This window comes from Strix aluco, chromosome 6, assembly GCF_031877795.1.
Source record: "Strix aluco isolate bStrAlu1 chromosome 6, bStrAlu1.hap1, whole genome shotgun sequence".
In the NCBI taxonomy this organism is placed as follows: domain Eukaryota; kingdom Metazoa; phylum Chordata; class Aves; order Strigiformes; family Strigidae; genus Strix; species Strix aluco.
In genome coordinates this window covers 18543120-18553878 of record NC_133936.1, presented here as the reverse complement: position 1 = coordinate 18553878, position 10759 = coordinate 18543120, and the positions used below count along the sequence as shown (strand labels likewise).

General features: G+C 65.3%; 1 protein-coding gene across 1 annotated transcript; it reads left to right on the top strand.

Annotated features, from left to right (window-relative positions):
* IHH (Indian hedgehog signaling molecule) lies at positions 1-10393 on the top strand. The gene is made up of 3 exons (XM_074828269.1): positions 1-303; positions 6347-6608; positions 9732-10393. Exons 1-3 carry the CDS (start codon positions 1-3, stop codon positions 10391-10393), a joined length of 1227 nt encoding a protein of 408 aa, XP_074684370.1.
* Positions 10394-10759: the final 366 nt, after the last annotated feature.

Genomic DNA, 10759 nt, shown 5'->3' with positions numbered 1-10759 from the left:
ATGAAGCCGGCGCGGCTGCTGCTGCTGCTGAGCGGGTGCGCGCTGCTGCTGGCGCCGGCCGTGCGCGGCTGCGGGCCGGGCAGGGTGGTGGGCAGCCGCCGCCGCCCGCCCCGCAAGCTCATCCCGCTCGCCTACAAGCAGTTCAGCCCCAACGTCCCCGAGAAGACGCTGGGGGCCAGCGGCCGCTACGAGGGCAAGATCGCGCGTAACTCGGAGCGCTTCAAGGAGCTCACGCCCAACTACAACCCCGACATCATCTTCAAGGACGAGGAGAACACCGGCGCCGACCGGCTCATGACCCAGGTACGGCCCCGCCGCCGCCCGCTTCTACCCCCGCGCCGGGCACCTGCGGGCACCGGGGCTGCCCGGGAGCGCCCAGCGCCCCGCGCTCTCCTGGGGCAGCGCGGGCAGCTGCGGGGGACCCGCCGCTGCGGCTTCCCCGTCCTGCCCCGGGCATCCCGGTGCACGGCCCGGGCTGCCGGCTGCGCAGCGCGGGCAGCTCCCCTCGCCGGGCGCTGCAAAGCCCCTTCGGCTGGGCTGGGCGCGTCGGACCCGGAGCTGGCAGCACCCTGCGCCTTGGTAGGGCAGCACCCTGCTCCCGGAGCCGGCAGCACCCTGTCCCCGAGATGGCAGCACCCTGCCCCGCTGCCCCTCGGAGTCTGTGGCACCCATGTCTGCTGCACCCCGAGATGTGCCCTTGTGCCTCCCGAGCGGGCAGCACCCTGCTCTGCTCTCCCCCAACCTATGTCTCGCTGTCCCCCGAGATGGCAGCACCCTGCTCTGCTGTCCCCCAACCCACGTCCCGCTGTCCCCCGGGCTGGCAGCACCCTGCCCTCCAAGCTGGCAGCACCTCGCCCTGGTGCCCCCCGAGCCATGCCGCGGAGCCCCCGGTCCGACATCATCCTGCCAACCCCCCCCCCGAGCCGGGACTGCCGGGTAACACCCACCGGGCAGCCCCCTGCCCCGCTGCACCCATCCTGCCCTTGCCCCTCTGCCCTGCCTACCGGCTGGCAGCGCCGGCAGTCTGCCTGTCGGAGCCGGGGGACGGAGCGGAGCCCGGTGTGCTGGCAGGGAGGGGAGCAGGCAGACCCCAAAGCTGGGCTCCAGGAGCGCCCTTGATGACCTTGTCCCCACTCTGTCACCGAAACCCTGTGCTGTGCCTCAGTCCCCCCTCTTCCCACGTGTCCCCCGTCTTCCCCCGGGTGGGGTGGTGAAGGCTGCCCGATGGGGGCTGCCCTCAGCTCGCTGTGCTCTGGGACGGGAACAACCTGTTACTGCAAATGCCCTGTTGCAGTCAGCTTACAAGTGCCCTGGGAAGGAGGAGTGGGGGGGACAGAGGACGGCAGCAGAGGGGGGGGCGGTGATGCTGGACGAAGGTTACTCTGTGTTTTAATATTGCCAGGAGAATGCCTGAGGGTTTCAGGAATGCAGATAAGGAGCCGCACGGCCTTGCTAAGAAACCTGGCTACCAGCCTCAGCACTGGGTTCCAGCACAAGCGAGCTCCCAGAGGAAGCGGGGGGGAGCCAGGGCTGCCCTGCTGACTGCTGCACCCCCTAGTCTGGGGCTGGCAGGTGGGGGTGAGTGTGGGTGGCTGTGCTGGTGGGCACTGAGCGGGGCTCTGGCCATGGTTTCTGACTGAGATGTTGATAACAGCAGGAGGAGAAGCTGCTTGTCTGCTGCCTTGACAGCTCTGCAACTGCGCGTGCCCTGGCGGCAGGTCCTTGAGGGCAGGGGCCACGGTCCAGGGTGGTTCTCAGGCTGGGGGCTGCAGCAGAGGGACCGAGACCCCCTGTGAGGCAGCACCAAGCTTGGGGAGTTGCACAGGTCGTGGTTGCTGGTAACTGGAGCCTTGGGGCTGGGCTGGAGCCTGCATCCCCTGGGGAACAGCTTCAGGGATGCTTGAGGAAGCGGTGAGCTCCGCTGGTCCATGCATCGGGGAAGTGGGTGACATCGTCTTGCTTGAGTTGGAGGCAGGAGAGTGCTTCTGGCTGCGTGTGCTCTTGAGAGGGCTCCCACCACCTTCCCTAACCCAGCCAGTGCCCCTCAGCACCCCTGGGAAAGGGAGGGCTCCATGTCCCACCTGCGAGCCCCACACTTCCCACTGTCCCACTGCCTTGTTGGCAGGATACCTGGAAGCTCTCTGGTCTTCCGGGGGTGCCCAAATGAGGGATTTTATGCCAGCAGGGTCCCTGTCCACCACACGTCCATGCACATATGGGTACCATGGTGCCTTGGGCAGCTCTGCAGGGAATTGTCCCTATTGCTATGGAAGTGGCGTGGATTCTGGTAGCTTGCTGCCATCCCACAGCCCTCTGGGCTTGTCCTGTGGCCCCTGGCTGTGGGAGATGCCCCCAGACATGGGAGCTCTGGCTCTGGCACCGTTCCCTGTGTTGCTATGGGTTGGGAAAGGCCATTGACCCAACTCCTTGTCCCTTCCCCCAGTGCACTGGCTTTTACTGCTGTTGACTCACTTCAAACCTGTTTTCTTTCCCCAAGTCCAAGGGTCTGGGTGTCCCAGGCAGCCGGAAGATGCTGCCTGCTTGGGGGGGTGGGTAGTGCTGCTCTCTGCCCGCCTTTCCTTTATCGTTTCATCTTCCTCAAGAATTCCAGTGTGTTTGCTCTCGCTGGTCCCACTCGGAGGTGCTGAGATAAGGCTGGAGGCAGAGCCCGCCTCACCTCTCCCCAGCAGCCTGGCCCAGGAATGTCCCGGGCCCCCTGCCCCCATGGAGTCCCAACCCCAAGCCTCTCCCTACCCCAGCCATCACCCCTTGCAGCCACAGTTGGCCCAACTGGCATGGAGACCATCCTTGTAGTGGTGAGGAATTTCTCATGGAGACCTTGGGATAGGACTCTTGTCTTCCTGTGGGAGAAACCTTACCTGGGGGGAGATGCTAGTGGGACCCCTCTTCTCCTGGCCAGGCTCTGGACATGGGCATAGCTGCGGCCAAGCACACTCCATCCACAACTCCTCTGCTGAGACTGCGGTCACACCTGAGTGTCCTGCGTACCTCCCCTGGGGTCCCTGCTGACTGTGCTCTGTCCCGGAGCTGTGCCCTGCCTTCCAGACCTGCTGCCTTCACTGAAAGGGTTTGGCTTCCCTCACAGGACGTGGTCCTGTCCCCAGTTTGGACATGAGAAGGGAAATGCCAATGTTGGTCAGTGGGGAGAACATCCCTGCTCAGCCCAGCCCAACCGTGATGTGCATGGGACAGCACAGAGCCACCCAGCTCAGCGTGGTGGCATGAGCCCCTGTCCTGCATGTGGCCTGGGGGTGCCCAGTCACCTTGCCACTACAGGGTCAAGCTGTGCCCCCCCTCACACACTGTCACCACTCGCCTTCCCCCCACGCCCTGGAGTTTCAGCCTCCCAGCTGGACACCAGAACAGCGCTGGGCTGGTGAGCCGTGGCCAGGGCTCAGTGCCACATGGCTGAACTTGGACGTCCCACCCCAGCCTGGGCCCCACAGGGCCCGTGGGCCACAGTGGCATTTCCATATCTTTGCTGTCACCTTGCAAGACCCTGTGCTCCCCCCCCAGGCAGGAGGGGAACCTCACCACACAGGCAGGCATGGTCACCCTGGTTCCTGAGGATGCTGTAGCTCCTCTGGGCTGTGTGTGGGGAGGGGGTGGGCTCTCCCTGCAGCCCCCAGCAAGCAGAGAGCCTGCAGACAGCCCATGCCCACGGGTTTCTTGGTCCCTGCCTAGCTGTGTGTGCAGGCAGCACAGCCCCTGGGCAGGCAGTGCCCATCCCTACCTGCTCCCTGCCCATCTCAGAGCCCTCTCTGCCGCCTTTGCCTACTCCCTGCCCATTGCTGCCTGCTTCTTGCCCATGCCTGGCCATCCCTGACCGTTGTCGTCTTCTCCCTGCCTCCTGTGCCGGCTCCCTGCCCATCCCCACCTGCTTGCCCTTGCCTATCACTGCCTGCTCCCTGCTTATCATTGCTCATCCCTGCTTGCTCCCTCCTCATAGTTGCCTGTTCCCTGCCCATCCATGCCTGCTCCTTGCCCGCTGCTGCCCTGCCCGTGCCTGCTCCCCACCCATTAGTACCCGCTTCCTCCACGACCCTCCCTGCCTGTCGCCGCCTGTCCCTGTCCATTGGTACCTGCTCATTGCCTGTCGCTGCCTGCTCCCTGCCCGTCGGTACCTGCTCCCTGCCGCTCCCTGCCCGCTCCCTGCCCGTGCTCTGACACCTGCTGGCCACCAAAGGCACAGGCAGGGCCGCCCGTCCCCGGCAGGGTGCTCTGGGACCCTGCCTGCCTCTGTGGGCCCAGCCGGGCGGGGAGGCAGGCAAACAAGCAGGCAGGCAGGCAGCTGGGTGCTGCCCCGGTCAGGGAGGGGAAGGTGGGACCCTTGGGCTGGGGCTGCGCTGGGAGGGGCACATGTGAGGGACAAGGCAGCCCAGGTGGGTCCTGCTAGGAAAGGGTGGCCCTGCTTGGGGGGCTGGTGGCAGGCAGTGTCCCTGCCTGGGGGACAGGGGCTGGAGGGTCTCGGTATTTGTGGGTTGGCAGGCTGCCCCTGGAGGACAGAAGGGCTGGCACTGAGGACAGGGGGCTGCCCAGAGCAGGGTACTGACCTGGGAGCGGCAAGGGGACACCCAGAGTGATGGCTGGGGAATGCAGGGGGGCATCAGGGACTCCCTGCCTGCCTCCAGCTCTGAACCCCCTTACTGCCCTTCTCCATGGGGTGCCCGTGGGGCCAGGGACCTTGGGAGCTGCTTGTGCCACGTGCCAAGTGGCACCACGGTGGTGGTGGATGGGGACAAAAGTCGCTCCCCTCCCTCCTCCTCCTCCCCTCACCTGGCAACTGTTTGTCCAACACCTTCCTGGCTTATCTCCCCACACCCAGGGAGCCGTGGGACGAGGGCAGAGGTGCTCCCCCACCCCATGCAGGGCAAAGGCCTGCCTGGCACTGCCCTTCCCAGGGCCCGGACCCTGCCAAGCACAAGAGGGTTTCCCCAAGAACAGCAGCACACACCTCCCCAGGACAGGAGCGAGTGCTTGGGGATAGGGTGAGGGCCCAGGTTTTTGAGGGGGCAGCTCCCTGCAGAAGAAGTGCTGGGGTATTTCTGAGCCCGGGGATGTAGCCAGCATTGAGTTTTATAGCCCTGGCACATGCTCACCGTGACTGTGTCTCACAACCCACAACATCCCATGGTGGGGGGTTCCAGCTGAGCTGGGCATCACATGAAAATGTCCCCCATGGTGGCTGGTTTTTAGGCTGCTGCCCAGTCATTTCATTTAATACTTCCCAGGACTGGCCTCGTGCGTGACCGTGAATGTTCTGTCCTTTGCCCTGATTTTATAGGGCTCTCTGGGACCCCCCATCATCTCTTCTCCAGTCTGTATAGTCCTAGCCCGTTCATCTGGTTTTGTGTAAAAGCTCCCATATTGCTTTTCCTACACCTTTTCTAGCTCTCCTCCACCTCTTTTTGCAGCAGGGAAAGGAACCAGAAGTGCAGGCTGTACTTTTGCAAGACAAGTGTGCAGGGGTTTGGTCCCTCCCTGAGATGTGACTGGGGGAAGCGGGCAGCACAGGGTGAGGCTGGGAGGGCTGTGGTGCAGACGTTTGGGGCTGGCATCCCTCTGCTTGCTGGGGAGGACTGCGGCAGGAGGGGATGAGGCAAGGCAGGTCTGGGGCTTTTGGGATCTGCAGCTGTTCCTTGGCCCTGGCTTTTCAGCCCTTGTGGTGGGGAGAGGTGAAGGGGACTTCACACCACGTCTTTTCTGCGCCAGCACAGCAGAGCTCTTGGGCAGGTTTGGCATTTCCCAGGTGAGCAGAGGCTGGATGAAGCTATGAGTCTGCCAAGCGCTGTGCCCTTGTGCCTCAGGACTTGAGGAGTGATACCAAGCAGAGATGTGCTGAGGACTGGGCAGGTTGTTTCATTTGTGCCTGGGGACAGTGCTGGGGACCCTCCCAGCTGGGAGGCAGCAGGATCTCATCTCCAGCATCCTCCTCCTGTCAGGCTGGGAGCCCCTGGGGCAGGGCTAGCACAGTGCAGGTGTCCTGCGAGCGGAGAGGGTGTTTCACCCCAGCCCAGGCTGTGCTGCCCAACAGGCTCTCCGGTGAGCCAGGAATTGGGGGAGAGATGGAGGAGGAGATGGGTACCCTGTTGGGGTGCACACCCTTGGGAGATGCTATGTCAAATGGTGGGGCATCAGACACTGCAGGGAGTCTGGAGGGCATGGGATGGACAAGGCACCTCATGTTCTCAAATCTTCCTCTGCTGGACCAGCCCCCAAAGGACCCAGAGAGGCTTTGTGGAAGCATGGTGGGATACAACCTGCCAACCAGGCAGCTAATCCCCCTCCAAAAAGCTTTTACTGACTCTGCCCCTCTGCCCTGCAGCGCTGCAAGGACCGCTTGAACTCCCTGGCCATCTCTGTCATGAATCAGTGGCCAGGGGTGAAGCTGCGGGTGACGGAGGGCTGGGATGAAGACGGGCACCACTCAGAGGAGTCGCTGCATTACGAGGGCCGAGCCGTGGACATCACGACCTCAGACAGGGACCGCAACAAGTACGGCATGCTGGCTCGCTTGGCCGTGGAGGCTGGCTTCGACTGGGTCTACTACGAGTCCAAGGCACACATCCACTGCTCCGTCAAGTCAGGTAAGGCCAGGGGGGGGCAGTGAGCAGGGCTGGGGGCCAACCCCCCTGTTGCGGCATGCCCGGGGAGCCTGGCTAGCTGGCTGGGGTGCTCCCGGTGGGGTGCTGGCTTTTGCAGCCTGATTTCCCTATCTGGGGCAGACAGTCGGGTGGGGAGTGAGTCACACACCTGTGGCCAGCAGTGCCACGGGGCAAATTCCCCATCTAGCTCCCATGGACCTTCATCCTGATCCACCCTCTCTACCCCCCTCCTTTTCGCACCCCACATCTCCTTCTCCCCCAGCCTGTTCCCCAGTCTGCCCATCGCATCTGTCTCCCCTGCCCCTGCCCTTGCAGTCCCTTTGTGCCCAGCTGCCCGCGCTCAGCCCCATCCAGCCCTGCCCTCCTCCACCGCCGGCTGCTCTTGAGCTCCCGCTGTCGCAGCGGCGTCCGTCCCACCCTGACTGTCCAGGGTCGGGAACCCCCAGGCAGGGACGGGCCAGGGTGCCCTGGGGTCAGCTCTCTGCCGTGCAGCTTCTTCTGTGGAGGGGAGCAGAGCTGGGGGGTGCTCAGGAGCGAGGGGTGCTGCCGTCGCTGGTGGTGTTTGCTCCCCACTGTGAGGTGCAGTGAGGCAGCGGGGAGGGGGACGGCAGCTCCCAGACCCTGCCCGTGGCCGGGACGGGACTGCGTGGGGTGCAAGCCCCCCCCCCGCCAGCCCCGGGAGAGGCTGCCCTGCCCGGGATGGGGCATCCCCGGGCCCCACGCAGCTCCCGCCGGAGCGGCCGCGCTGGCTGCGTGCGGCAGAGGGCAGCAGCGGCCCACGGCCGGCCCCGGCCACGCAGGGACACACACCCCGCGGCCGCACGCCGGGAGAGGGCCCTGCTGCTGCACGGACGCCTGCTGCCCCTGTCGCGACAGGCTGGGAAGGGCTCTGCTTGAGCGTGGCCGCGGCACCTTGCCCGCCCATGGCCGCCGTGCCGGAGACCTGCGCCTGCCCACGGAGCGCCTGCACACGCGCGGGCAGAGGCCCGGGGCAGCCCCACGCGTGCCCACAGACGTGCCCGTGGCGATGCTGGGGCCGGTGCGCCGGTGCTGCCCCGTGTCTCTTGTCCCCGGGCTCGGCTCCCACCGCCCTCTGCCTGTCCTACTGCCCTAGCCCGTGGCCAGCGGCCCGACACCCCCCGACGCCAGCCTGCCCCCCCACGCTGACCCGCTCCCCCGTGCCGATGCCAGGACGGGCCCAACGCCGGCCGGCGATGGAGGTGGGGCGATCGCGCCGCAGAGAGGGAGCGACGCGCCCCCGAAGAAGAGGGACAAAGCATGGGAGAAGGACCAGGGCTCCTGTGCCCCGGGGCACCCTGTGGGGCTGGCCGGAGGAGTGGGGCCAGGCTCCGAAGCAAGGACCATGGCACCAGAGCCTTGGGGCTGGCCAGAGGAGTGGGGCTGTGCCCCTGGAGAAGGACGGAGGCTCTTGAATCCTGGGATGCTCCCCTGGACCAACCGAAGAGGGATGCTGTGACCCAAGCAGCAGACCAGGGCCCTGAGGCCCTGGAGGGCTTCTGGAGGCTGACCACAGCCCCCTCGCTCCACAGCAGCTCCTCAGGGCTCTGGGTCCCCCATATTTATCCCCGAGGCCATGGGGAGCCCAAGGGTGCGTGGTGGAGGCTGTGGGGTGCATATCCTGACCGTTCCCCAGAGCTGTGTACAGAGGGCAGCCGGGCTGCCCCTGCCTCTTAGTAAATGGCTTTTATTTTTGTACGGATGGCCGCGTGGCCTGTTGTATGTATTGTGTCTCCTCGGGTCCCCCCCTGCACCCGCGCACCCCTCCACGCCCAGTGCCTGTGCCCCCCGCTTCTGCCAGGTGCCCCTCTCGCCCTCCTGCCAGCCCCTCCCCATGGCTCTGCCTCCTGCCTGGGGATGTGGGGGTGCAGGATTTGGGACATGGCCACCGGGGCACCTCATCTGAGCAATAAAAGGATTCTGTCCCAGAGATGGATGCCTCTCTTCATGGGCCTGGGGGCTGGGATTTGGCTCTGCCCAAAGCTGGGGAGTGATGGGGGGCAGTGCCATCTGCGTGGGGACACTCAGGGATTATATGAGGGAGCTGGGAGAGGGCCCTGGGGGGGCTGGGAGCTCGAGGCTGGGACCATGCAGGGCCAGGATCAGGACCCTAGATGAGATGCCCCTGGCAGATGGTGGGAGGGCATCATATAGACACTAAGATGGAGGGTGCTGGGGCTTGGGGGACCAGGGCTGCTGTGGGAGCTGAGCACCATTCCTTGGGAAGCCAGGGTTCCACTGCTAAGTGCCAGGATGGGTCCCTGGTAACACTTAGTGACCTCTGCTTCTTTTCATCTGGGGAGGGGTGGTACCACTGTGCCACCATCCCAGGGGACAAGCAAGGCCCAGAGAGTTTGGGTGCTTTACCCTGTGACAACTGCTAGCAAAGCCCTGTCCAGGAGGGTGGTGGCTTTTGCCTCATGATGGCCACAGGCTGTGACATCTCCCTGCAGCTCAGAGAGGGGGTTGGCTGGCATCAGGGTGCAGGGGCAAGCAGGCGGGAGAAGGGAGCAGGGCTGCAGCACAGGGTGGAGGGGTGTTGCAGTGCTGGGGGAGGGCACTGCACCCTGAGCGGTTCCTTGTAGCATCCTCCCCAGCGGTACCCAGGCCCAGCACTGCAGGGGATGGGGATGCTGTGGGCATGCAGAGTGCGACTGGGCACTCTGCTCCTCAGTCTGCCGCTGGCTCAGGGCTCTGCCTCCTTGCTTTGAGTGCCCCCTGGCACTGCCCTGCACATCTGGGGCTGTGGCTCTGTGCCGCTTCCCCTGCCAGGCAGGTTTTGGGACCTGCCTCTGCAGAGCAGTCCCAGCATCCTGGCTTCACAGTGGGGAGCAAGTGCTGCCATGTGTGGCTTGAGCCCCCAAGTGCCACCCCCAGTGGCACAGTGGCTGGGGGAGCAGGCACCAGGGAGGCTGGATTGGTGGCTGGGGGTGTATAGGAGACACGTGCATGTTGGTGATGCCAGGGCAGGGTTATCCCCGGGTGGGCAAAGCCGGGCAGCCTGGGAGGGCCTCTGTGCATTGTCAAAGGGTGATGCTGAGGGTCTGGCAGATGGGTAACCCTCCTGTCCTCTCTCTCCCCGCGCAGAGCACTCGGCCGCTGCGAAGACAGGGGGCTGCTTCCCCGGGCGGGCACTGGCAACTCTGGAGGACGGTGCCCGGACACCGCTGTGGGCACTGCGCCCAGGCCAGCGGGTGCTGGCAATGGACGGGGCGGGCAGGCCCATCTACAGCGACTTCTTGGCTTTCCTGGACAAGGATCCCCGTGCTCTCACCTCTTTCCACGTCATCGAGACACAGCAGCCACCCCGGCGCCTGTCCCTGACACCCACCCACCTGCTCTTCGTGGCCGAGAACGCCTCGGCGCCCACCGCCCACTTCCGCCCCACCTTTGCCAGCCGCGTGCGCCCCGGACATTTCGTGCTGGTGGTGGCAGAGCGAGGCAGCTTGCAGCCTGCCGAGGTGGTGCGGGTGCAGGACCGGAGGGACGTGGGAGCTTATGCCCCGCTGACGCGCCACGGGACGCTGGTGGTGGACGACGTGGTGGCCTCGTGCTTCGCCCTGGTGCAGGAGCAACATCTGGCGCAGCTGGCCTTCTGGCCACTCCGGCTCTACCACAGCCTGGTGGGGTGGCCAGGGGTGCAGGGGGACGGTGTGCACTGGTACTCGGAGCTGCTCTACCGCCTAGGCAGGCTGCTCCTGCCCCCCGACAGCTTCCACCCGCTGGGGGTACCCCAGGCGGAGAGCTGAGGGTGCACCCCGGCCGGTGCTGCTGGCGGAGGTGGTGGCTGTGGGGTGGGTCACCGGGAGCCAGCATCCCCTCCCAAAGCTGGGTGCCCATGGGGAGCTGCCTCCAGCCCTGCCTGCTTGGGGCACAGCCACCTCCTGGTTGGGGGGCACCAGGGCTCCCTGCTGTGCCTCTTCCATGCCCACCACCCCCTCCTCACACCCTGTTCCTGGGGGCAGGGGGGCAGGCGTGAAGGGTTGTGCCCTCTGGACATGGATGTGCCCCCGGCTGGGTCCACATGCTGCTATTTGTGTGTGTGCGTGTGATGTGCGTGTGCGTGTACAGAATTAGCTAACGACGGAGGTCTGATAGACGAGGGGGAGTGGGAA

What these genes read in the sequence shown, in the direction of transcription:
- IHH (XM_074828269.1), top strand. Translation starts at nt 1, where the DNA reads ATGAAGCCGGCGCGGCTGCTGCTGCTGCTGAGCGGGTGCGCGCTGCTG. An exon ending in CCGACCGGCTCATGACCCAG is followed by an intron (nt 304 to 6,346) that starts GTACGGCCCCGC and finishes TCTGCCCTGCAG; the next exon opens with CGCTGCAAGGACCGCTTGAA. An exon ending in CCACTGCTCCGTCAAGTCAG is followed by an intron (nt 6,609 to 9,731) that starts GTAAGGCCAGGG and finishes CTCCCCGCGCAG; the next exon opens with AGCACTCGGCCGCTGCGAAG.